Source organism: Podarcis filfolensis (genome assembly GCF_964270895.1).
Source record: "Podarcis filfolensis genome assembly, chromosome: 13".
In the NCBI taxonomy this organism is placed as follows: Eukaryota; Metazoa; Chordata; class Lepidosauria; order Squamata; family Lacertidae; genus Podarcis; species Podarcis filfolensis.
The window spans coordinates 20,970,497-20,998,459 of record NC_139615.1 but is presented as its reverse complement, the minus strand read 5'-3'; the positions used below and the strand labels follow the sequence as shown (position 1 = coordinate 20,998,459).

General features: G+C 44.3%; 1 protein-coding gene across 1 annotated transcript; it reads left to right on the top strand.

Moving 5' to 3' along the window:
* Positions 1–27,946, top strand: LOC310747367 (vomeronasal type-2 receptor 26-like; the record flags this gene model as incomplete). Its single annotated transcript, XM_083581730.1, has 9 exons — positions 1–176; positions 2,109–2,400; positions 4,056–4,901; positions 7,271–7,486; positions 8,099–8,225; positions 23,556–23,944; positions 24,876–25,103; positions 25,456–25,582; positions 27,022–27,946. 9 exons carry the CDS (start codon positions 1–3, stop codon positions 27,915–27,917), a joined length of 3,297 nt encoding a protein of 1,098 aa, XP_083437856.1. The 3' UTR covers positions 27,918–27,946.
* Positions 27,947–27,963: the final 17 nt, after the last annotated feature.

The following is a 27,963-nucleotide window of genomic DNA, read 5'->3' as shown; positions in this document are numbered from 1 at the left end:
ATGTCGTGTGCACCTAATGTTGTTCAATGCCGTATCCGTTATCCACAGCCTCCAGTTCATAAATACCACCAGAAAGGAGACCTCATCATTGGTGGCATTGCTTACCATGCTGGTATTGTTGCCAGTAAAATACTCTTCAATGAAGAACCCCTACCAACACTGACAGAGTCATTTGTGTAAGTCCTTAACGATTGTTTGCATTTCTCTCTATGTATTTTGTCATTGGCAACACTAGAGCTGCAGAGCTCTGACTTTTAGGTTTGGACTGCAGGAAAAATTTAGTCCATTAAGTCAGGGATAGCCAATGTGCTACCCTTCAGAGGTTAATGAACTACAACTCCCATCAGCCCCAACCAGGTAGGTGAGTGGTCAGGGATTATGGAAGCTGTGGTCCAACAATGTTTGGAAGAGAGCACCACAATGGCTACCCCTGATGTAAGGGGACGTAGAGAAAAAGACTTTTTTCACATCAGCACTGTGAATGTTTATACATATATTGTGTGTGTATGTGTGTGCTTGTACAAATCACTTTACTTATTTTAAAAAACATTCTCTTTGCCCCCTTTATGTTTCTTTCTTCTTCCATCAAATGCTGCACCACAACTTTTGTGCCACAACTTACTGTAGGGAATTGGTTTTATAATAAACACCAGTTTAGCTATTTGTGCTTGTTTATTTTTTTATGAGCCTATGGAGCTCCCTGCCACATTAATTCAGATTTCCTCAATGGGACGATTTTCCACTGCTGCTATTCCCCTTAAAGTGCCTTTAAAGCATCCGATTAACTTGCCCTGATAGCTTTAGTCATAAAACGGACACTTAATCTGGAGACTGGATTAACTATTCACTAGGATTTTTTATGAAAGGTATGAAAGGTACATAATGGGGTACTGAAATATACAGCTATATATGCTTGACAACAGTTTCTAAAGAAATTCATGGTTACTGACACCAAGCTATATACAGTTTTTACCTCAGGCCAAATTCTCTAAATCTCCACCCCAGCCAAATTCACTCACAACCTAGTCCAAGTCTTGGGAAAACCCAATTTGCATAGCCTTCTTCTGGTAAGATCTTGATATAGGGCAGCCTCTCAGGTCTTACAGCCACCTGCTGCCTTCTTCTGACCTTCACAAGAACGGTATGTTTGTGCATTGGGGATTAATAACTTAACATTCAGAACTTCGCTATCCACTTTCATCTCAGCTTCTCTGGTTTGGGTCTCACACGTTCCTCTTTCCCAACTGAACGTTAACCCGCAACTGTCAGTTAACTGTCCTGCTTATGTAGAATGCGAATGTTACTAGTATGACTGTGAATTAGTGTGTTAAATAGCACCTTTAAGAGATGGTAGGAATTGTAGAGTTGGAACAAAGTCTGTGCTCTCTGCAGGGATGTTAGCAACTGCAGTATCCCTGACAGATGCCATTCAGCCTCTGCTTAAATACTTCCAGTCAAGGACAGCTCACCACTTTTCAAAACATTCTCTTTCACTCTGAAGGAGTGATTAATAATACAATGTTTCTCCTAATGTACAGCTAAAATCTGATTTCTTGAAATTTTCAATCATTACCCCAAGTCCTCCTTTTGATGCAATATAGAGAATAAGTCTGCTCCACCTTCTGCATGACAGCTTTTTGATATTTTACAAAAGCTATCCTGCCTCTCTAAAGGATTCCCTTTTCAGTCTAAATATGCCCAGCTCACTCAAGTTTTCAGGTTAGTTCATTTTAGGAAATTATCTCTACAAAGATACCCTACTCAGATATTATATGGAGTGTCATGCTTTGAACACATATGGAACAAACTCCATAAGAAAGGGAAATTGCAAAACACACAAAAAAGTATAGATTTCCTACAAAAGAGACACAAAACTCTTGATAAAGTATGATAACATTTTTCAGTATTAGAAGTACTGGGGAAGGCAGCAATAGTTTTATTACAGATTTATATGGGCATTTCTTATTTCTTAGGGCAAACAGTGCTTCAAGAAAGGGAATATATAGATATTGAAATAATTAAGTAATAATAAATAAATGTGGCGCAGAACAAAGTGGCAATAGTTACACTAAATACCTTTCTGATCCAGAATACTACTCTCATTCTAGTGTAGTGCCTAAGCATTACCAACATTCCGTGGCCTTGGCCTTTGCAGTAAAGGAGATCAATGAAAACCCTCAGATTTTACCCAATCTCACTTTGGGCTTCCACATCTATGACAGCCATAACAATGCAAGGAGGACCTATCATGCCACATTGATACTTCTATCAGCACTGGAGAGATTAATCCCTAGTTATCTTTGTGACAAACAGAAAAATCTAATAGCTGTCATTGGGGGACTGGACGCCCACATTTCCACTAATGTGGCAACTCTCCTGAATAACTATAAGATTCCACAGGTAGGACAGTTGTGTGTGATTGCGCACTCACTATGGGAATTTATCTTATACTGCCTTGATCCTTTCACATTTACTATGTGTGCCTTGGAAATAATGAGGTACACTTCACATCTGCAATTAATCCAGAATGCAGCAGCTAGACTGGTGACTGGGAGTGGCCACCGAGACCATATAACACCCGTTCTAAGAGACCTACATTGGCTCCCAGTACATTTCTGAGCACAATTCAAAGTGTTGGTGCTGACCTTTAAAGCCCTAAATGCCCTTGGCCCAGTATACCTGAAGGAGCATCTCCACCCCCCACCATTCAGCCCAGACCCTGAGGTCCAGTGCCAAGGGCCTTCTGGTGGTTCCCTCCCTGCGAGAAGTGAGGTTACAGGGTACCAGGCAGAGGGCCTTCTTGGTAGTGGCACCTGCCCTGTGAAACGCCCTCCCATCGGATGTCAAGAAAATAAGCAACTATCTTACTTTTAAAAGACATCTGAAGGCAGCCCTGCTTAGGGAAGTTTTTAATGTTTAATGCTATATTGTGTTTTTAATATTTATTTGGGAGCCACCCCGAGCGGCTGGGGAAACCCAGCCAGATGGGCGGGGTATAAACAATATTATATTATTATTATTATATTTTAGTCTTTCGTCTGCTGCTGGTGATTTCTCTTGGTGCTACAGTTTGATTTGCTTTGTTTTTAGGGTTGTTTTTAATTCAGGGTGTCTGAGATTTGTATTTGAAAACTGTCAAGTTTTATTTTATCACAGGAAGGTGGAGTTTAAATGATGCAATAAATAATAAATGAAAATGCTCTTTATGGTTCATTCATAAATGTAAAAATATGTAAGTGGGATTTAGGACCCTATTCATATAATCCATTTAAGATGGAACTGAGGAGATTTCACCCCTCCCATATCCAAGAATCTCCTGATGATCTCTGCTGACTCTCCAGAGAGGAGGAGCAGTGTTCTGTTCTCTACTTATTCTGCTCCAGCACCACATCAAACAGTCAGTCAGTCAGTGTGTCGGAGAGAGAGAGAGTGAGTGTTACAGATCGTGTGTATAGATAAGGTTGCTGCTAAGAGCAGCTGCAGACACTCAGTGCAGTTCAGCTTTTTCATTTAGCTCTGTATATAGTTGTATTATAGTTGTAGATAGAATAAAGAAGATATTCTACAGAGCTGCTCTCCGAGTCGTTTATATACTCTGCTAGACTCTGCTATACTCTGCTGTGCGACGACTGTCTTCTTGTTGGAGTGAATCCGGTTCTCACAACTCTAAGCTGTGAGTCCACAGCACTTTGACCTGTTCCTGTGCAGAAGGTGGTCTCTGGAAGTGCTACCCAGCTCGCCTAGCCCAGTCGGGGCTGAAGTGGATGAGTCCAGTTGGTGACACCGGCTCAAGGGCGATGCTGACAGGAACCCCACTTTTCCAATGACACTTGGAACAGGCAACAGGGAAAGGTCAAGGGGTATAGGGCTCACTATTTATTGTGGACACCCAAGTAGACACAAGGGCTTCCATCAGCAGATCCATAGATGGCTTCCATCAACAGAGGAAACAGCACTGGATTCCATTGTAGGTGGGTTGTTTCAAACACTTCATGATACAATATAAATTCTGCTATTATTGTCTTCTATATGCCCCCTACCCAATCTCTTTTCAGCTCATATATGGCTCTGTTCCATCAACGAACGATGGACATTCATTCTACCAGATGGTCCCACATGAAGCCCTTCAACATACAGGAATTGTCTCTTTGCTTCTGTATTTCGGGTGGACATGGATTGGGGTCCTTTTACTGAATGACGAAAGTAGTGATAGGCATTTGCAAACAGTATTGCCAATGTTTTCCCAGAGAGGAATTTGCTTTGCCTTCATAAAAAGAGTCCCCACATTAACATCTGATGCTGAAGTGAACAATATCCTAGAAAATGGAGCAAAAATGTATAATGAAATAATGGACAGCAGCACCAATGTAGTTGTGTTTTATGGAAAATCTAATTCCATGACATTTTTGAGATGGTTCCCATATTATTCAGGACATGAGCCACATCTACGGAAAGGCATAGTGTGGATAACGACGGCTCAAATGGAACTCACTTCATTGGTTTATCAAAAATACTGGAAAACAGAAATATTCAATGGTATGCTGTCTTTCACAATCCACTCCAATGACTTACCAGAATTCAAACAATTTGTTGAGAAACGAAATCCTTCCAGCACAAAAGAAGATGGTTTTATCAGACAATTCTGGCAAGAGGCCTTTGGCTGTGTCTTCCCCGATGCAGATGTGGAAGAAGTGATGGGCGATATTTGCAGTAGTGAAGAGAAGCTAGAGACCCTTCCAGCACCATTTTTTGAGATGAGCATGACAGGCTACAGCTACAGTGTGTACAATGCTGTCAATGTTGTTGCTCATGCTTTACATGACATGTCCTCATCTAGACTCAAACTCAGAGCAATGGATGGCAGAGGAGCACCGAAGTGGCAAAAGCAACAGTTTTGGCAGGTAATAGGCACAACAACATCATACTGTATAACAGAGTTCTGCAATTGTGCTGCAGTAGAACTCAATCAGTGTAATAAAACTTGCCAAACCCACACCCCACTCATCTTTCATCCTTCATCTTCCATCAACTAATATTAAAAGTTTCAGGCCTTGAGGGATGACTTTCTTGTCCATAGAAGTGCAAAGTATGGGGAAAATATCCTCCAGGTCTAACTTTCATGGTGGCGGGCTTCCCTCTGAGCCATCCCCAATGTGGCCGTTAAGATCCCCACATAATAGAATTCGTGCAGCTGTGAAATTCACACTTATTTGCTCTATAAGAGTTGTTAGCTCTGTCCAAATCCTAACCACCACAGCTAAGGTGTGTGCCGGAGGGAGGTAGATGTTAATACAGAAAAAAGGGCTTCCTGCCACTGCACTAATTTGTAGTGGTAAGAAATGTTCATAAAGGAGACCAGACTCCACAATGCTGATTTCGCCAGCTAGATCCAGTGAGATAAAGGTGGTAGACCCCCCCCCCACTTCCTCGACCCTTTATATGCCTCTTGACTCCTGGGAGACTATGCTGGCAGTATTCCTGCAGGTGCGGTGGGTGGGTAAATTGCAGCCAAATTTCTTGCAGGCAGAGGATATCAAATTTCTGTTGGAACATAGTAGATCTTTCTTGTTGTCCCACCCTGCCAAGTTCCATGTGAGAATATGAATATCTTTCTGGGGTCTGCTAAGTCAATACTGGGAGCTCTCAGGTGGTCTCATTGTAGCACCAACGCCACTGTCACCAGCTTTTGACCTTGAAAATGCAAGGGTTATTTTTGCTACAGGTCTTTTTTGGAATTTACAAATGTCAGTTTCCCTTCCCTAGATGAGAGCCCTCTGCATTCAGTCGAATTCTTAGGCTGAATCTGTGTGTTATTGGGGAAGATGACAAATGCTGCCATCTCAGCTCTCCATCTCACCCTACCTCTCCTACTTTGTTTTCCATTTCTGGACCCTGCAGCCTGGTTTCTATTTTGTGCTGTGGGTCCCCTGTTCCTCTGTCTGTTCTCAAGCTTTGTTAGTACTAAAGCAGCCTATTGGTTTATTGTCAGTGAATAGAGCATAGTATTATGAGTTGTTGTCTTTGTCCATGGAGTTTGAGACAACAACTCATAATACTATGAGTTTTCCCAGTAGTGATGTATGGAAGTGAGAGCTGGACCATAAAGAAGGCTGATCGCTGAAGAATTGATGCTTTTGAACTATGGTGCTGGAGGAGACTCTTGAGAGTCCCATGGACTCCTATCCATTCTTAAGGAAATCAGCCCCGAGTGCTCACTGGAAGGACAGATCCTGAAGCTGAGACTCCAATACTTTGGCCACCTCATGAGAAGAGAAGACTCCCTGGAAAAGACCCTGATGTTGGGAAAGATGGAGGGCACAAGGAGAAGGTGATGACAGAGGACGAGTTGGTTGGATAGTGTTCTCGAAGCTACCAGCATGAGTTTGACCAAACTGCGGGAGGCAGTGGAAGACAGGTGTGCCTGGCATGCTCTGGTCCATGGGGTCACGAAGAGTCGGGCACGACTAAACAACTAAACAACAACAGCAGCATTATGAGTTGAGGGGTGCTAGATCCCTCTAAATTCCTGATTCCAGAAGGGTTTAGAATTTAACCAATGCTTGGAGTCTTAACCTGGGTGCCAACAAATGTAAAAATATAAGACAGGCCAGGTTCCTGAGTTCAGGAAATGAACTGGGAGAAGAGCCATTAAGGAGGAAAGTATTGGATGACCAACAAAGCAAAGACTCTGTGTCAGATGGCTCTTGGGAGGGGGGGGGGGCCTCTTCCAGCTCTGAGATAGATAGCAGAGACTTAGCAGGATTGAATTTAGAATTGCACTTAGGGTTGATGTGACCTAGCACAAAAATGTTGCAGGCTGTAAGCGGTGGCAAGCTGGAAGGGAAAATGAGCATGTTTGATTTCTGTTTGAACCTGAGGCTGCAGCTATGGGAGAAGCAATACGCTTTTGGCATGTGATGCTGGGAATCCCTCCATCATAGGCTCAGAATGTATATATGTGTAAATAAACCATATATCGTAAAGACACCACAGTTTCTGCTGTGCCTCCCAAAATGTTTGCCATGTATGTTGTATTTCATTTTGCAAATCACTTTGAGAGTTGGTTTTTGCAAAATTTGTAATAAATCTGAAATTAATAATAAAATATCATCATTATTATTATCCTTGTTAACATGACACCCCTCTTCCTATCTCTGTGTCATAAAGAGTGAAAATTCCCCCCCCAAAAGAAAAACATACACAACATTAGACCTCAATATGATCCAACTTAAGCCTTTTCTAAACTCTTGCTTTTCCCTATTCAACCTAGCTCCATCACTTTCTCAAAAGTGTCTCGTTTAACAACAGCGGTGGGGACAAGGTTGCCTTTGACCAGCATGGGGAGTTAGTAGCTGGATTTGATGTTATCAACTGGATTGTTTCTTCAAACCAAACATTTCATAGAGTGAAAGTTGGGAGGGTAGATCCCAACCAAGTATTCACTATCAATGCGGAAGCCATAACGTGGTACAGCTGGTTTAACCAGGTAGGGCCCTATTGTCAGCAATTTGAAAATACATCAAATTTTGAATGAGCATTATAAACACCTATAAAATATTGCCTTTTAAAAATGTGGTTTCACAAGCTGCTATGGTCTTGTCTTTGTCAATTGAGGAGTCTGAAGGAAACTTAAATTGTCACTCTATTGATTTAAATAGACAAAAAATCACAATCTATGTCATTTAACATTCAACCAAGCTCCATCCATTCTAGTTAGTAGATGCTGTTTTAAAAGTGTGTCTATAACTCTTATACATCTGATCACAGCATCTATTTGCAATGTCCAGTTGTGTATGAAAACCCAAGCTTTATAAGTCTTAAATAAACTACTGTGTAACAGCCCATATAGGAAACAAAGTACAGTGTTAATTTATGGAGAACTGCTCGATTTTATAATGTAAAAATTGTAAATATAGACATTATAGGTATATATTGTGTTAATTTTTGAAAAATCACAAGAGATGGTAGCATTGACCTCATCTATACATTACTGAAAGGAGGCATTACTTTAGTAGCATATGAAAAGTTGCTGAAAATATAAGAATTCCATCCCCATTATTCGCAGCATGATAATTCTGATCTCTCATATATGGATTAGTCACAGCCTGTGTCTTTGTGTTCTGAGAGATGCCATCCTGGTTCTAGGAAGAAAGTGAAAGAAGGGGAGCAATTCTGCTGCTACGATTGCATCTCATGTCCTGAAGGGAAGATCTCAGCTCAGGAGGGTAAGAATTATGAGTATATGGAACAGAATTACAAAACTGAATCACTTTGGTTAAAAGATAGAGTGTGCATGTAAGATTATGGCTATATCAGATTGTCTCCTCTACAGTGCTTGAATTGTGATTGAAATTTTTGATACAGTGGGATTTGGAGGGAGCTGTTACTGAAGAAGAAACAACCTGGTGTGTGATCATTTGCCTCAGGTTTTTCACAACAGATTCCATCAGTAAAAATGACAATGCCTTCCAAGCATTTAGACAAGATGTAGTTCTGGTGATATCAAAGGCAAGGTTGAGGTTCACCCACTAAGTGGGTGTCTCAATTGTGGTTTTCTTGTTCCTCTTCAGTAGTTATTGCCAGAAGAGGACGAGCATTAGGAAGGTTGTGAACTATTTTTCTGGACTTAGCTGCCAACTTTCATTTATTTGTCAAATTGACTATTGTAATCTACTTTACTTGATTCTGTTTTGAACAACAGTAGAGAGAGTTCTACAGACATTGTGTGATGGCATCTGGCCTGACTTGGTGTAAAACTCCAGACCGGCAAAGAAACTTCTCTGGCCCCCCACATGTAGCAGGGCTGTAGATGTGATGATGGCCCCACACATCCATAAAGCCCCACCTGCCTGGGAGAAAGTTAGGCCTGCACTCTAAGACTCCATCTATTTAACAATGTATACCCTTAGATTAACAGACATAGAAAACTGTTTCATTTTCCATGATACCACCCCACCTCCACAACTGATTCTGGCTATCACAGAATATATCAGAAGGCCACAGAATCCCAGTTGTTTCTGGCATTGCTTTGGTACAGTTGAGAAAGATATCCCACAGCTGTCCGATTCCCTGACCTGCAGCAGTTAAGGAATTTTTGATGAGGTGGATGTCCTCTTTCATGTGGCTCTGCCACTCTGGGCAGGTGGAATCTACCACTGGTGGTATGCCTGCCAGCAGTAGTGCACGTAACTCACCCCTATGGGGTGTTTCAGGGAAAGATCTCAGCCAGAAAAGAATCTGCTGGATCCTAAACCAGCTCAGATGCTAGGAAGCTGCCTGGGAGCTGGCATAGCAAAAATACAAGATCCCCATGGGTGGCGTAGGAATCCATCCTGAGAGGAATTTTCTGGTCTGTGTTAGAAACTGCTTGAAATTTTAGAAATTTCTAAGCATTGATACCAAACCCAGGTGCCCCCTTATCAGTTCTCCAAGGTTAGTATTTGTGAGAACCAGTTAATTAAACCCTGTGATGGGAGGCAGGTGTTTGTCCTTCAAGATGGGAGTGGTAAGTACTCACTGTTTCGAAGGCTCCATCAGTTAAGCATCATGATTGGTTGCATCAAGTCATGGGGTTGGGGCCAGCTTTAGTTTAAATCTGGCTTAGGCCACTATATGGGAGTTCTCTTTGCAATGTAGTTACTATTGCCTGTTATGCTACTAACCTGAAACCTGAGGTATCCTCAGCTTCATCTATGCTGCATAAATACTTGTTCAGTTTTTAGTCAGCTTTAGTTGTCAGTTAGCTTTGTTATTTCATGGAATTGTTGAGCTGGAAGAGACCCTGAGAATAATCTAGTCCAACCCCCTATGATGCAGGAATATGCAGCTGTCCCATATGGGGAACAAACCTGCAACCTTTTTTAAACCTTGTAACTTTATTTTAGTACAGTGGTACCTCGGGTTACATATGCTTCAGGTTACAGACACTTCAGGTTACAGACTCCGCTAACCCAGAAATATTACCTCATGTTAAGAACTTAGCTTCAGGATGAGAACAGAAATTGTGTGCTGGCAGCGCAGCAGCAGTGGGAGGCCCCATTAGCTAAAGTAGTACCTCAGGTTAAGAACAGTTTCAGGTTAAAAACGGGCCTCCAGAACAAATTAAGTTCTTAACCCGAGGTACCACTGCAATCATTTATTATACTTTTTAAAATAAGTTTTGTTTTTTGAGTTCCTGGACCTACCCAGCTTGGTTACATTCCAGAAATGGGTCAGTCTCTACACTATGATCTGCCCTGTCTGGGGACAGTAAATATATTAATTTTAACTGAGGTATATACATTTTCATCAAGACAACCATAGCAATTCAATAAAACATTGAGTTAGACCTATAAACCTCCATGACACTTAACTCACCGATCCTACTCTTCATGGTGTAAATGCTGAATGTATCCTTAAATAAAGAAAGAAGATTCCACCTAAACATTAGGAAGAACTTCCTGACAGTAAGAGCTGTTCAACAATGGAATTTGCTGCCAAGGAGTGTGGTGGAGTCTCCTTCTTTGGAGGTCTTTAAGCAGAGGCTTGACAACCATATGTCAGGAGTGCTCTGATGGTGTTTCCTGCTTGGCAGGGGGTTGGACTCGATGGCCCTTGTGGTCTCTTCCAGCTCTATGATTCTATGATTCTATGATTCTATGAGTGTGAAATGTTTTCTGCAGAAAACAAACAATTACAGCATGTTGTGATTAAGACTACATGTTTTCTTCTATAGACATGAATGACTGTAATACATGCTCAGATGAAGAATATCCAAACAAGAACCAGAATTTGTGCATACCAAAGGATATAAGTTTCTTATCTTATGGAGAACCTTTGGGCATCAGTTTAGCTTGTTTTGCTCTTTACTTTTCTATGATCACAGCTCTAATGCTGGGAACATTTATGAAACACCACAACACGGCCCTTGTCAAAGCCAACAATCGAGACCTCACCTACACCCTCCTCATCTCACTCCTACTCTGCTTCCTTTGTGTGTTTCTATTTATAGGCCAACGTAATATGGTGACATGTCTCCTCCGACAAACGGCTTTTGGCATCATCTTCTCAGTAGCTGTTTCTTGTGTGTTGGCAAAAACTATCACAGTGGTTTTGGCTTTCATGGCCACCAAGCCAGGATCTAGGATGAGGATGTGGGTGGGGAAGAGACTGACTAATTCCATTGTGGTTTCCTGCTCCCTTGTACAAGCAGGTGTTTGTGCTGCCTGGTTGGGATCCTCACCCCCATTCCCCGATGCTGATGTGCACTCAGTGACTAAAGAAGTTGTACTGGAATGTAATGAGGGATCTGTGACTATGTTTTACTGTGTCCTGGGCTACATGGGCTTCCTGGATCTTGTCAGCTTCACTGTTGCCTTCTTTGCCAGGAAGTTACCTGACAGTTTCAATGAAGCAAAATTCATCACTTTCAGCATGTTGGTCTTTTGCAGTGTTTGGCTATCTTTTGTTCCAACCTACCTTAGTACCAAGGGGAAATACATGGTAGCTGTGGAGATCTTCTCTATCTTAGCCTCTGGAGCTGGTCTGCTGTGCTGCATCTTTGCTCCCAAATGCTACATTATTTTGTTGCGACCTGAGCTGAACAACAGAGAGCATCTAGTAAGAAGTAAGGTCTGAAGTGTTGTTGTGTCTGCATCATACCATATAATTTCAAAATCTAGTGTGGTACATCAGCGTGAAAAGCAGAATATTAGCTGGTAAGGATTTCCTCCTATAGGGTACAGGTTACTGGTCCTTCACTGAGACTTTGCAGGGGGTGCCTCATTCTATTTCTAAATTCGGGATCTGTAGGGTGGGGGGTGCACACAAACTCCTATTCTTTTCATGGGACTTAGAAATAAGGGACTCATTGTATCTAACACCTTGTAGGCTTTCATACATGATCTGTGGGCTGCATTTGGAGCACACACAGCTGATTTGTTGGTTCATTTAGCTCAGTATTGTCTGAGCCAGTGTCCCAAGGCAGTGGTGAACTGGATGAGGGGCAATAAACCAAATCTTCCGAAGACAGATGTTCTATGTTGAGTTGGTTCCTGTATCCAGAGGACAGGCCCACTGCTTGTCCTGGATGAGGCTAAACTCCCTCTAAAGGAGCAGGTGCATAGCTTGGGAATACTCTTGGATATGTGTTAATTATAAGATGCCCAAGTGACCCTGGTGGGTTGCAGTGCCTTTTACCAGCTTCATTTCTTATGGCATCTATGAATGTACATTATGTAGACAAACATGTTTTCCATTGCAATTCCCAGGGGAAATGCCCAGATCTGAACAGGTGATTTCCTGATTCATTAATTCTGAAAAGTGTCAATTTTTGTGCTCATCCAGCCCACTGTAGAATTTCAGTTGCCATGAACAAAACAAGTAGCAAAGGCACTAAAGGATATTACAAATCTGTCCCCCACCATTTACAGACGGAGGGGCTGGGGACCAAGGACAGCCATCTGTTGTTGTAATGGCTTTAGGGGTTGCTTGTGCGTAAGTTACCGCCGCTCTGGGCTAGGTTGTCTGGTTAAACCGTTTCTCACTGGACAGCCATCCACTCCGTGGCTGTTCAGTCGCTGGCAGAATCCGTCAGTGGGCGTTTCTTGAACCTCTTCCAGCAAAGAAGTTCTTTGACGCCAAGTCGCCGCCTACTTTCCCTGCGCGGAAGTCTTCTGCGCAGGGTGTGGGCAGCGGAGGACCTGTGCTCTCCTCGCTGGTCTCCTGCGAAGAGTCCTGGAGCCTCCTCTCTGCTTCCCCCATTGGCCCCCCTCTATCCCTGGTGTTGTGCTGATTTTCTTCCCCAGCCGGAGACCTGCCTCTCTCCCTGCTTGGCCCCTCTCCAGCATCGCTGTGGAGCCTCGCCTCCTCCGCTCGTTCCAATGGCAGTTCCCTGACATCCATCTCCCCCCCAGAACCCCCTCCACCCCCGGCCCGACCGTTGGATCCAACTTCGTCCCTGTCCTCGGCCGATGATGCAGGGAATCCCCGGAAGGAGCTGTCGCCATCCTCAGAGAATTCAAAACCCGTTTCCCACCCGCTCTGATCTCTCCCCGCGGGGTGGGCCTCCCAGTCTGAATCTTCCCTCTCCGACGCTTCTCCTCCCTCCTCTTCGGAGGCAGGAAAACCCTCAAAGTCCTCCTCGTCGTCAGTGGTGCCAAATTGCTCCTCCCAGAATCTCGCTGGTGGTTTTGGTTTGTGTGGGAACCAACTGTGGAACTCTTCCACTAGATACCCGTCATTGATTGCCTCCACGGGAACCCACGTGTCTTCTGACCGGGGTTCTCCCTCCCAAGCTATCAAGTACTCTACCTTGCGCCCTCGCCACCTGGAATCGAGTATTTCCATGGCTTGGTTGTGGTGTTCCCTCTCCTCTACCTGCGGGTGTGTGGTGATTTCTCCCTCCCATCCCGGGAATTCCCGCCCCTCCCTGTACGGAGAGAGTAGGGACCTATGGAACACCGGGTGTAACTTCATGCTGTCAGGCAGCTTGAGCCTGAAAGCCACGGGGTTCACCTGCTGTGTTACCTCAAAAGGTCCCAGCCGCCTCGGCTGCAACTTCTTGCACCCTCCCTTAAAGGGTAACCCTCGGGTTGACAACCACACCCGGTCCCCCACCCGTATGGTCTCCCCTTCCCGACGGTGCTTGTCTGCCTGCCTCTTGTAGATTTCTTTGGCCCTCTCCAAATTCATCTGGAGTTGCTGGTGCAAGGCCTCCATTTCTTCCACAAACTGCTCTGCTGCAGGTACGCTCCACCCTTCCTCCCCCCTCCCCGGGAAGGCCCTGGGGTGACACCCATAATTGGCCATGAACGGGCTCATTCCTATGGACACGTGTTCAGCGTTATTGTATGCAAATTCAGCCAGCGCTAGTTTCTCTACCCAATCGTTCTGTCTCTCTCTGACGTAGCAGCGTAGGTATTGCTGGAGTATACTGTTCGCTCTTTCTGCTTGCCCGTTGGTTTCCGGGTGTCTCGCCGTCGAGAAGCCCACCTCGACTTGCAGCAAGCTCATGAGCTTCCTCCAGAACCTTGAAGTAAATTGTTTCCCGCGATCTGAAATGACCCTCGAGGGATCTCCATGCAACCTGAAGATGTGATCCACAAACAATCTGGCCGTTTCCTCTGCCATCACCGCATGTGAGCAAGCTATGAAATGGCACATTTTTGTCAGTAGATCGACTACTACCATGACTGCTGTCTTCCCCCTTGATTTGGGCAAATCTGTCATAAAATCTATGGACACCACCTCCCAGGGTCTTCCCGGCGTGGGTAAGGGTTCCAGTAACCCTGCAGGGGCCGCCCTCTCCCCCTTTGCCCTCTGGCAGCGGTCGCACCCCGTACGTACTCCCGTACATCTTCCCTTACCCTTGGCCACCAGAACTGCCTGGTGACAAGCAGCATGGTCTTGTGCTGACCAAAGTGCCCCGCTGTTGGGTTGTCGTGGAGTTGTTTGAGTACCCTTCCCCTCAAGGTCTCCCCCGGTACGTACAGCGCTCCCTTGTAGTACAGTACCCCTTCCTTTTCCTCAAACTCTCCATGGTTTTCCCTTCCTTCCCGTAGTTCCCTGATTTTAGTTTGGGCGAACTCGTTGTCCCTGGTGAGACCGGCTAGTTCTCGTTTCCCAACCAACACTCCCCCACACACCCATCTGTCCTCGGGGAACACGTGTCGGGCTTCCGGCGGTCCCTCTCCTTCCATGTACTCCAGCTTCCGGGAGAGAGCATCGGCTCTAACATTCTCTCCCGGCACATACCGGATCTCAAAGGAAAACTTGGAGAACTCTTGTGCCCATCGAATCTGTCTCTGGTTGAGTACTCGCGCAGTCCTCCAGTACTCCAAGTTCTTGTGATCCGTGCAAACCTGGATCTTGTGCCGCGCCCCTATTAACAGATGTCTCCATCGGCGAAACGCTGCATAGATAGCTAGCAGTTCGCAGTCATACACCGTGTAGTTCTGCTCCGACTTGCTCAGCTTCCTCGAGAAAAAGGCGCATGGCCTCCAGTCTTGCTGGGTTCCTGGCTGCAAAAGTACGGCTCCTATGGCCCGGTCTGACGCGTCGGTCTCTAGCCTCATGGGTTTCTCCAGATCCACGTGCAGCAGCTGCTCTTCCGACGCGAACGCTTTCTTCAGGCTTTCAAGGGATTGCTGTGCCCCTTCCGTCCAGACGAACTTCTTTTTGCTACTGAGACAATCTGTGATGGGTGCTGTTAAATGGGCGAAGTTCTTGATGAACTTCCTGTAGAAGTTGCTGAACCCTAGGAACCTCTGCACGTCCTTCCGGGTCTTGGGGGCCTTCCATTCCAGTACCGCCTGCACCTTGCTGGGGTCCATAGCTAGGCCCTTGTCTGACAACTTGTACCCCAGAAACTCGACCGCCCTTGCGTGAAATTGGCATTTTTCCAGCTTGACCCACAACTGGTGCTTCTGCAGTCTCTTTAGCACTTCCCTGACATCTCTGACATGTTGCTTCTCATTGTCAGAATAGATTAAGACGTCGTCCAAGAAGGCTACGCAGTTTTTGTACAGCAGGGACCCCAACACGTGGTGCATGAAAGCTTGAAAGCAGGCGGAGCCCGACTGTAATCCGAAGGGCATAACTAAGTACCCAAAGGCTCCCAGGGGGGTGAACATGGTGGTTTTCCATTCGTCCCCCTCCCTCATCCTGATCAAATTGTATGCTCCCCTGAGGTCCAGCTTGGTAAAAAATTTCCCCTGCCTCACCCGTGTTAAAATGTCGTCAATCCTGGGCATTGGGAAGGTCACGGGTTCTGATACAAGGTTCAAGGCCCTAAAATCTACGACTAATCTGGGCTGATTAGTATCCTTTTTGTCCACAAAGAACACCAGACTGCCCCCCACCGCCTTTGATTCTCTTATGAAACCTCTTTTCAGGTTCTTGTCAATAAACTCCAGCAACTCCTGCATCTCCCTGTCCGACATGGCATACAGTTTACCCACCGGCAGCTGAGCCCCTGGGAGTAGGTTGATTTGGCAGTCAAAGGGCCTATGGGGGGGTAGTCTATCCGCCTCCTTCTCGCTGAAGACCTCCTGCAGGTCAGCATATTGGGGTGGCACCTTCCCTTTTGGCTCCACAGCCACTCCAGCCAACCTGGCCACTGTCATCCTTGGGGTTTCCCCCCCCATGCAGTGTTCCAAGCAGTAAGCTGACCCAAAGGTGACTGACCGCTGATGCCATGCCACTACTGGATCATGCAGTGCCAGCCAGCTCATTCCCAGTATTATTGGGGGTCCTGACAGTGTGGCTACGTGAAAGGCAATGGTCTCTGTGTGCCTGGAAACCCTCATTCTCATTGGCGGGGTCTGGTGCGTCACCTCCCCTCCCAGAAGTTCCCTGCTGTCGATGGTGGTCACTTGCAAGGGAAAATCCAGAGGCAGCAGGTGGAGTTGGTGTTCTAGAGCGAAGCTCTTGCTGAAGAAATTGCAGGAACTGCCTGAATCCAGCAGCCCCTTCACCTTGACTGGGTGCCCATTTGGGAGTTCTAGCACCACTTCTATGGCTATAGCTGCCCTGGGAGGGTCTGGTTGGGGCACTTCTATTGGTTGTTGGCTTGGCTGCTGCCCCCGCTGATTGGCAGCCAAGCTTGGCCGTTTCCCTGGGCCTGATCCGTTTCCCCCTTCCCCTCACAGCCAGCAGCTCCCACCATCCCTTGCCAGGCCTTTCTTTGAGGGCAGACCCTGGCAAAATGTCCTGGCCGTTGGCAGAGGAAACACTTATTGTGGGTTTTCCAATCCTTTCCCTCCCTCTTGCGCCCTTCAGTGGAATTTGAAACCTCTCTCTCGCGCGCGCCATCTATTTCCATTGGCTCAGCTGGCTGGGAAGGCTGCCTCGGCATTTCAGGAATGCGGTAGTCATGGTAACGTTCCCCTCTCCCTTCGCTCTTCTCCTGAGCCCGCGCTTCCTGCCTTGCTCCAATCGCAAGCACAGCCTTGGTCAGCTGGTCCATCGACTGCGGGCGGGGCGCGCGGGAAAGCTCATCCTTGACCGTTGGGGACAACCCCTCCTCAAACAACATCTGAATGGGTTCAGCGTCCAGATCCCACCCAAGTCGGTGGATTAACATCGCAAAGCGCGACCAGTACTCTCTAACAGATTGGCTCCCCTGATTGCACCCCATCAATTGCCGTCGAACCACATTTTTCTCCACTCCGCTTGAAAACATTGCATTCATTGCCTGAAAAAATTTCCTGATGTCTTTCAAGGCGGCATTTTACGTTGCCATTAGGGGCCTGATCCATTCCCGCGCGCCATCCTCCAGATGCCCCACAATGTAGGCCACCCTCTCCCCATCATCCACAAAGTCATCATGCTGCAGTTCCAAAGCGTACTCTATTTCCGTTCGGAACGCGTTGTAGTCCTGGGGCTTCCCCCCAAACTTGTGCACCAGCCCCGGTACCTTCCTTGCGATGGGGGTGGGTCTGACCTTGGTATCCTGAGCCCTCCGTTCTTCCAGCCTCACCGTCAGCAGAGCCACATGCTGTTCTAAATCTCGGATCCTCTCCACCAGATTCTGCACTCCAGCTGCTCGCTCCGTGGCGCCGGCTTCTCCGGTTTGACTCATTATGCTCCCCTGCCTGTCGCTGCGCACAAGCAACTTCAGGGACTGATGGATTGCTGTAATGGATTTAGGGGTTGCTTGTGCGTAAGTTACCACCGCTCTGGGCTAGGTTGCCTGGTTAAACCGTTTCTCGCTGGACAGCCATCCACTCCGTGGCTGTTCAGTCACTGGCAGAATCCGTCAGTGGGCGTTTCTTGAACCTCTTCCAGCAAAGAAGTTCTTTGACGCCAAGTCGCCGCCTACTTTCCCTGCGCGGAAGTCTTCTGCGCAGGGTGGGTGTGGGCAGCGGAGGACCTGTGCTCTCCTCGCTGGTCTCCTGCGAAGAGTCCTGGAGCCTCCTCTCTGCTTCCCCCATCGGTGTCTATCCCTGGTGTTGCGCTGATTTTCTTCCCCAGCCAGAGACCTGCCTCTCTCCCTGCTTGGCCCCTCTCCAGTATCGCTGTGGAGCCTCGCCTCCTCCGCTCGTTCCAATGGCAGTTCCCTGACAATTGTGATCTCTGATTCTTTGCACTATTGACCCTGAAGCTCAGGATTATCTGGCTATGTGTGCAGAGTTAGGGCAGCATCACTTAGAATCTAGGGGCTGAATTATTACTAAAAAAAAATCACTTTAATACAGACCTGGAGAGTTTACCAACTTCTTTATTGAGAAATACACATAATTTTACATGGTTTGCTGATATTACCCTCAAACTCAGGCAAATAGGGGTTGCAACAGATTCCCTTCTTCTAACGGATGAGTCACAAATCTTCTTTCTCATCAAGCAGAGACTGCTAGACCATGAAATGCAAAAACTCTACCCCTCCCAGCCTTTTGTATTTTCATGGAGCAATGCCTTATTATTTTTATAATTTAGATACTCCATCGCATCACAGATATTTTATGCTAGCTTGTCTAAATGCAATCCCCTCATCTGCTCTGTTCGGAAGGTTTCCCATTCCAGAACAGATTCTGCTCCTGTAATAAGAAAACACAAGTTGCAATACATCACATAATTTTGGGTTACTGTCTTCTTGACGCCCTTCGCAGAGATCTCCTAGGGACGCCCTTACAGCTTAAAATATTTGCTTCTGGCACTTTTCTTGGAAACAGAATTGAAGAAGTGGGAATGGAAGTGTTATTTTCTTTAAACTAGAATGAAAAATCATGGCAAATGCAACAGGAAATGGGATCAGAAGATATGGAACAGGATGTGAATTAATTAATACAAAGTAAATAAATATGGAATATTGTTCTAACATATGACCACAGCAGAAAGACTCTTGTATGATTAAAGACAAAGAGATTTAGCATTGTTTAAAAAGTTTGGGGAAAAGCTTACATAAGGATATAATCCCTAAAATACCGTATTTTTTGCTCTATAGGATGCACTTTTTCCCCTCCAAAAATTAAGGGGAAATGTGTGTGCATCCTATGGAGCGAGTGCAGGCTCCTTGGCTTCAGCAATACCAAGGCGAAGCCTCCGAAGCGCAGAGGGAGCGCTTCCTCTGCACTCCTGAGGCTTCACATTGCTTTCACTGAAGCCTGGAGAGCGAGAGGGGTCGGTGCGCACCGACCCTTCTCGCTCTCCAGGCTTCAGGGATAGCTTCCTGAAGCCTTCAGAGTGCAGCGCGAGTTCCTGCTGGGCTCCGCAGGCTTTGGGTTCCTTTTGCTGAAGCCGGGAGAGCAAGACTCTCCTGGCTTCAGCAGAGAGGGAGAGCTGCACAGCGACCCTTCAGACAAGCAGGAGGACAAATGGAAGGGGCTCTGTTTCTCCTGCTGCTTCGCTGAAGGGTCGCTGAGCAGAGAGGGGGAGATTTATTTTTTTCTTGTTCTCCCCCTCTAAAACAAGGTGCATCCTATGGTGCAGTGTGCCCCATAGAGCGAAAAATACAGTAGTTTGCTGCAGGTCCAGCTTGACTGCTAATGAGGAGAAAATCAGCCTTTCACGTTTTGTTATTGCTTGTGAATGAATAGTGTACTGGAACTCACAGATTGGGGGAAATCATCAAGGAGAGAATGGGTTCTTTTTCGTTTGAGGGCCTTCTAACAGTTTACAAAGTAACTTTCTTTACAAGTGTTTTGTATTTTTAATTAAAAGTTAATGGCTGTCTTTTAGCTCACTGACTATATTTTGTTAAAGCTAAATGTGCTTTACATGTTGAAATTTGTAAAACTGCTGAGTTAAGAAACACAGAATTAAATGGAGCTTTCTCTCAAACAACTATTACATGTATAGGCTAGAGGTCCTGCCTCATGGCTTCTTCAGAGATGTGAACTGAGGTTCCCATGGCCTGATTCCAAGATGCTACATACACCATTTTACATTTTGGAGTCTCCTTTGGCTACAGGAACTGTTAGGATGAATTCCTAACTTCACCATTTCCCTCTCCACCACTGTTCCCATATAATCTAACAAAGGAGAGTTTAAAATGAGAGTTGTAAATATTCTCCAGCAATCCTACAGGGAACCCAGCATTTTGTCTTTCTAATTACCTTACCTACAGATCAAAAGGTCTGTAATTAATTCTGCTGCTACTCAAACCCCTGGTGAAGCTTCAGTGGCCACTGGAAAAACTCAAAGCAAAGCTTGCGGATGGTCTGATAAATATAGACATGATTATGATCCTCAATATTCAAGATTTCAGCCTCTCATGAAACTATAGTACCTTTCAGGTTAGACAGTTAGATATCTTGATAGTTCTGTAGAAGAGATTAACTGAATCTGTGGATAGATAGAATATGTGCCCTTTTATGCAAGATGTTGGTTGTCTTGCTGCTGGCACTATTTACTCCAAAGGTATGTCAGCTCCACATAGCAAATTGCAAGGTTCCATATATACACCAGCCACTTCATAAGTACCATCAATCAGGAGATTTTATCATTGGTGGCATTGCTTCTCATGGTGGCTTTGTCTCCAATCCAGGAACCTTCACTGAACAAGCCCCACCGGAATTATCTGAAGAGCTTGTGTAAGAATGTTTTGTTCCCCCTTCTACTTATTATGTTGCTGGAGTGGTCAGTCCTAGAACAGCAGCCTAAGGACACTTGCTGGGGCTGCAACCCTATACACACGTACTTAAGAATACCTTCCTTCAAATTAAATAAGATCTATCTCTGTCTGCATGTGAATACAGGCTCCAGTGGATTGAGCAGATGAAACCAATAGTGGGTCCAACAGTCAAGAAGGCAGTTTCTGCACATGCTGTAGAGAGAAGTGAGAAGTACATGGGGCCTGTCAACTTGGGAAGGTCACTCATCTAGGAGAAGGATAACTCTGATCCTAAACCTCTGTTGCCTTGTGAGATATCTTTGTGAGAAGAAAAGGTTGAGCAGTAAACCCTGAACAAATCTTGAATAGAGCCCCTAAGATGGTTGGATGGTGCCTTGTGTGCCTCCAGGAGATTTCATTATTGGTAGCATAGCTTCTCCTGATGCCTTTATTTTCAGTTCAGCAACTTTCACTGAAGAACCCCTATCTGCATTGCCTGAAGAGCTTGTGTAAGAACTAGTTTTGTGTCTGTTTTTATTTTCATTTAATATTTCCATTTAGTTAAAAGAAATATCTCTGCAGAAGATCACACAACCAGAGGAATCTCCAAAGGAAAATCCAAGAGGTCCCTCTCTCTCTCTCTCTCTCTCTCTCTCTCTCTCTCTCTTTCTCTCTCTCTCTCTCTCTCTGTGTGTGTGTGTGTGTGTAGGAAGGATTTATTTGTTTAAGCACACAATCTTTGTTCTCTTCCTTTTGGTTCTTTCTCACTACTTTATTGCGCCACATTCCTCCTTGTTTTTTACTCATCTTGTGCCCCCTTTTCTGTTTCTATTCTAGCACCACTCATTTTGTTGTTCAGCAGTTATCATAGACCATCCTCACAGTAGGTAGGAGACCTCATTCCAGTAACAGTACCCTGATAAGACAAATTGACTGAGAAATTGCTCTCACTAACCTTAACAAACAGCAGCTTCCATGATTCTTTGTGGAAGCCAAGCCTGTTTAAAGTGGTATCATATTGCTATAGAAGTATGGTTATATAATGTGCTTCTGTGGGCTGAGCAGAAAGTTGTGCTGCCTAATAATTTTATTTATGCTACCTTGCTTGGTGGTAAAAACTATACTGTAGTAAATAATGTACTGGTTTAAATGCATAGTCTTGTGCTTGAAATAGCTCCTTTATTCTGTGCATTTTGACAAAGTGTCTTTAAAAAGGAATCTCACTGAGAATGTATAGCATATGGTGTGTTCTGGAGTTGGCATTGTGTAGTTCTTTTTTTTCCTTATGCTAAAGACTGCCTAAATCTAAAGATTTAAGCTAAAGACTGCCTCAGAATAGATAGGACCTAAATGTGATTACTGTAAATAGATTTAGAGCATTGTTGTCTTTCAGCAAAAAGCAGAAGAGAAGGAAAACCCCACTGTGGTAGTGGGTATATTTGGGAGGGGGGACAGCTTATTCCAATGTAACAATGCATGGGATTTCAGCCTTACAAATCTGTATTTATAAATATTGTTGGAACTGTGAGATATTCTTCTGATCAGGAATGCAACTCTTGTTCCAGCGTGGTGCCAAAGGGTTACCAGCATATCCTGGCCTTGGCATTTGCAGTCAAGGAGATCAATGAAAACCCTCACATCTTACCAAATCTCACCTTGGGCTTCCACATCTATGACAGCTATGTCACTGCAATTAAGACATATCATGCCACAATGCTACTTTTATCTACACTGGAGAAATTTCTCCCCAACTATATATGTGATACACAGAATAATCTGACAGCTGTCATTGGGGGTCTTGACTCCCAGATCTCCCTCCATGTGGCAACTATCTTGGATATTTATAAGATTCCACAGGTAGGACACCTATGCCTGTTTCTGAGTGGAATATGAAAATTCAGTAAGGCAGTCATACTTTTTCTTTATTTCTTCCAGCTTGTATTATGCTGTTTAGAAACATAAATGGGAACATTGGGAATAATCATATCAATTATTCTTTTCGCACACTGAGAGCAGTTCATTAACAGCTGAAAAACAAAAAACCTATAACTGGAACATGATTTCCCTAGATTAGAACTCAATTGGAAAATAGATAGCATCCTCTGCTGAATCACAAACCCTGTTATGAACGGCCCATCTGTAGGCATAAATTGAGAAGCAACTTTATAAAATAGATCCTCATTTCCTCTGAAGCAACACCATAAAGTTGAAAAACTAATTAAGTTGGTTTTAACTGAGGGGGAATTAGATGCTATGCCAGTCAGGCAATTAAAAATACTGTGATTAGCTGATGGAGATTGAGCTCCTTATGTGAATGGAAATAGTTTGTATATCCCATTGCTCTGTAATTCAGGATTGATCAGAACTGACTCTGCTGGGTCTTTCATCATTGCTGACTCAGGTAGTACAGTTTAGATATGAAATGCTTCCTGATGCTAAAGATGCACTATTTATATGGATGTTCAAATGGACATGTCAACTGCATTTCACAACGCATAACACTGCTATATAAATGGATGGTGTTTTCTCTCTTTCCAACACACCTCTCTTTAGCTCATATATGGCCCGGCTCCAGTGATGAATGATAAAACACCAGGACTTCCTTTCTACCAGATGGCCCCCCAAGAAGGCCACCAGTTTGCAGGGATTCTTTCTTTGCTTCTGCATTTCAGGTGGACTTGGATTGGGATCGCTGTGGTTGACAATGACAGTGGAGAAAGATTTCTACAAAATGTGCTCCCACTCTTTTCAAACAGAGGTATTTGTTTTGCCTTTCAAGAAAGAATCCCCAAATTTAGTTTTCTCACTGAAGGACTCGCTCTGATGCAACAGGGAGCAAATATACATGATAGAATGATGGGTAGCAATGCCAATGTTGTGGTGGTCTATGGAGAAGCTTCTACCACTGTATTTTTTAGATGGCTTCCATATCTATCAATGCTTGGGAGCACGAAAACAAATACAAAAAGTAAAGTATGGATATTTACAGCCCAATTTGAGTTCATTTCATTGGCCTTTCAACAAGATTGGGATGCAGAAATATTCAATGGTGGTCTATCCATCAAAATTCACTCCAATGATCTACCACGATTTCATCAATATGTTGAGAACAGGAACCCTTCCAGTGCAGAAGGTGATGATTTCATCTGGGATTTCTGGCAACAAGCCTTTGGCTGTGTATTCCCACATCGCATTCCGGGTGATGCCAAGGGGGATATCTGCACTGGGAAAGAGAGAGTGGAGAATCTTCCTGCATCTCTCTTTGAAATGACAGTGCAAGGTCTAAGCTACAGCATCTATAATGCTGTCCACACTGTTGTCCATGCATTGCATGCCATGTTCTTACAAAGACTCAGATACCCAGGAATGGTGGATGGAAGGAGAGAGAAGCTTCAGAAGCAGCAGTTTTGGCAGGTAAGGGGCAATAAATCATTAGGTTGCATGAGACTACAACGGTACCTCAGTCTACGAACTGAATTCATCCCAGAAGTCCGTTCTTAAACCAAAGCGTTCTTAAACTGAGGCGCGCTGTCCCTACTGAGGCCTCCCGCCACTGGTGCCCTTCCACCATTCAGCTTCCGTTTGTCTTCTGAGGCAAAGTTTGCTTGCCGGAATACCTACTTCCGGTTTTGCGGAGTTCATTGCCAAAATAGTTTGTGAACAGGACTGTTTGTAGAGCGAGGTATCACTGTATATAGTGAGTGTTCAAGTTCCCTAAGAAATATTTCCCCCTCCTTGTCTTCCCTGGTGATCTGTGTAGCATCCCTGTCTGCAATCTTTGCAGGATGAATCTTCCTTCAATCTGTTACTTCAAATCTGTTCAGGTATGCAGATGGTCCAGCAGACTCTCATCCTTTTATCCCACATACATACACTCTCCATGCACAAAAGCACAGAAAGACATTTATTTACTCCTAGATTATTAACCTATTCACACATACACCCATTCATTTCTTTTCTCACTATCACCCCAATTCACAGTTATTACGGTATATCATTCCTTGGCTGCAATATGAGGCTCTTTTCAAGAACTAATGGGGCATGCAGAACTTTTGATGGCTTGGGGGGGGGGTTAGAAGCATTAGCACTTCCCTCTCTACCTAAAACCTATCTAAAACATCCCCCATATTAATACCAATAGGATTCCAAAATACACACATCTAGGCCTTCATGCACAGCTAATAGGGAGTGGAGGAAAAGGGAAATTGCAGGCCATCCATGAGCCCCAAATAGGCTACATGCATGTTGCGGGCAGTGGGACTCCCCTCTCTGCACTAGATCTCTTTCTGAAACATTCAGATCCACCCTTTTCTAAATGCTTGCTTTCTCTTTTTTTTCTATCTAGCTCCATCATTTTCTGAGAGCTGTCTCATTCAACAACAGTGCTGGAGACATGGTGTCCTTCAATCAGAATGGGGAAGTAATATCTAGTCTGGACATTATCAACTGGGTTATTTCCTCCAACCAGTCCTTTCATAGGGTAAAAGTTGGGAGAATGGATCCTGAGGCTCCTCCAGACCAAGCCTTCACCCTTTATGAAGATGCCATAATATGGCACAAATGGTTTAATCAGGTAGAGTCATATTGTTAGCTAATTCAAAAGAAATTCATTCTAAAACAAGCAATGATTATTTGCCTTGATGTCTAAGATAAAGTACACTTGAGAATCAGGGGGAAAAACCTTATGAAAAAATCTCAATTATTTGCTTGATGTAAATTGATGTATTTGTCCAGGATGTGTGTGTTTATCGCTCTCTTCCCAAATGCAATGTAATGTTGTGTGACCCCTAAAACTATCTATGATATCTGCTATGTATTCTTTGTCTTAACACAGACAAGAATGCACTCAATGCAGAGCTGAACCTGACTGATTCCAAACTCATCATTCTCATGAATATCATGCTTCTGCTTCATTTACGGATTAGGCTCAGCCCCTTTCTGTCTGTACTGAGAATTGTCACGCAGGATCAAGGAAGAAAATGAAGGAAGGAGAACCGTTTTGCTGCTATGATTGCATCCCATGCCCAGAGGGAAAGATTTCAATCCAGGAAGGTAAGAGATATTTACCTTAAGAGGAATTTGGATCCAGATGCAGTACTTCTATTGAGTTCCCTTTAACAGGAATGGGACAAATTAAGCCATGACTAACTTGTCCACTTGCTTTCAAAGGGACCAAGTGATACACAGGGCACTTCCATACAATCACTTCATGGAGCCTTCACCTGATTTGTGTGCACAATGTTTACAAGGAGTTTGTTCAATTAAAATCTGAATGTGCTAGACAAAAGTAGATGTTTATTGTGTACTCATTCTACTTTGTGTGAATGTCAGAAAAGGTTGCATCAAGAAAATGTAATCTCAAACTTTCCAGTGTACTCCCCAATCACTTTCCTTATTGTAAAAAGTCTGTGTTTTTTGAGGTGGGGGCTTCTTGGACAAGAGCTCCAAACCCACTTTAATGGCAGAACTTGAATTTGCACATATGTGATTTAATCCCACACCCAAATACTGGCAGTCTGGATGCACCATATATATTCAGTAACCATACATATTCATTCAGTACATCATCCTTTCCCTTGAGATCTCTCCCACTTCACCACTGAACTTCATTCAGTACAGGGTTTATTTTGCCTAAGTTTCTGCCTCACCATGTATCATTGCTCTTTTACAAATATGGGATGTATTTAGCATGCCTTTCTGTTCATATCTGCCATAGCACCTTGGAGCATGTCATCTTACGCAATGAAATTTAATTTTTGTGAATTTCTTCAGTAAAAATAAGTTTAAAGAAGTTTAATTTTACCTTCTCAAAATGTCAGGTAAAGCTAAATAATAATAATAAATATAATATTAATATATAATATAACTGGAAGTAATTGTCAGTCACTTTTAATTACTTCATGTATCTTTACACATATTTTACTTACCATGCAAAACTGTACAGTGGTACCTCTGGTTATGTACTTAATTCGTTCCAGAGGTCCGTTCTTAACCTGAAACTGTTCTTAACCTGAAGCACCACTTTAGCTAATGGGGCCTCCCACTGCTGCTGTGCCGCCGCCGCGTGATTTCTGTTCTCATCCTGAAGCAAAGTTCTTAACCCAAGGTACTATTTCTGGGTTAGCGGTGTCTGTAACCTGAAGCGTAGGTAACCTGAAGCATATGTAACCTGAGGTACCACTGTATCTTAACCAAAACATCTTTTAACTTCCGAAGTCATACTCCAAATTTTGAGCACCACTCATATTTGGAATTCAGCACACTATATAATACAACATGGATGCTCTTAGAGCACAAGATGTGGTACCATTTAGCTCTGTACCAATTAGGCCACCAACTACCACAATTACATAGCATCATAAAGCGCAGAATGTATGTTCTGACTTGAAGAGATCCTTATATGCTGAGTGAACAAAAAAAAATGAAGCATGTTGATGTGATTGATGGATTATGTATGAGCTGGGGCTGTACTGTTCTTTCTTTTTCCCCAGATATGAATGACTGTGATAAATGCTCAGACAAAGACTATCCAAGCAAGAACCAAGATGCATGTATTCCCAAGGATATAAGCTTCTTGTCTTATGAAGAACCTTTGGGTATCAGTTTAGTCTGCTTTTCACTTTCATTTTCTCTGATCACAGCTCTGGTGCTGGGTACATTTGTGAAGCACCATGACACTCCCATAGTCATTGCAAACAACAGGAACCTCACCTACACTCTCCTCATTTCTCTCCTCCTCTGCTTCCTTTGTGCACTGCTCTTCATGGGCCAACCAGAGAAGCTGACATGTCTCCTCCGACAAACCGCTTTTGGCATCATCTTCTCAGTGGCTGTTTCTTGTGTATTGGCAAAAACCATCACTGTGGTTCTGGCTTTCATGGCCACCAAACCTGGATCCAGGATGAGGAGATGGGTGGGGAAGGGATTGGCCAACACCATTGTCCTTTCCTGCTCCTTTGTTCAGGCAGGGATTTCTATTGTGTGGCTAACAACCTTTCCCCCATTTCCAGATGTAGACAGTTACTCAGTATCTAAAGAAATTATACTAGAATGCAATGAGGGGTCTGTGGTGATGTTTTACATTGTTCTGAGCTATATGGGCTTCCTGGCAATTATTAGTTTCATTGTCGCTTTCCTTGCCAGGAAATTACCTGACAGTTTCAATGAAGCCAAGTTCATCAGTTTCAGCATGTTGGTCTTTTGCAGTGTTTGGCTATCCTTTATTCCATCCTACCTGAGCACCAAGGGAAAATACATGGTTGCTGTGGAGATCTTCTCTATCTTAGCCTCTGGTGCTGGACTGCTGGGATGCATCTTTTCCCCTAAATGTTATATTATTGTGTTCAGGCCTCAGCTGAACAAGAGGGAGCAGCTAATAAGGAAGTAAAAAGGAAGGAAGGAAGGAAGGAAGGAAGGAAGGAAGGAAGGAAGGA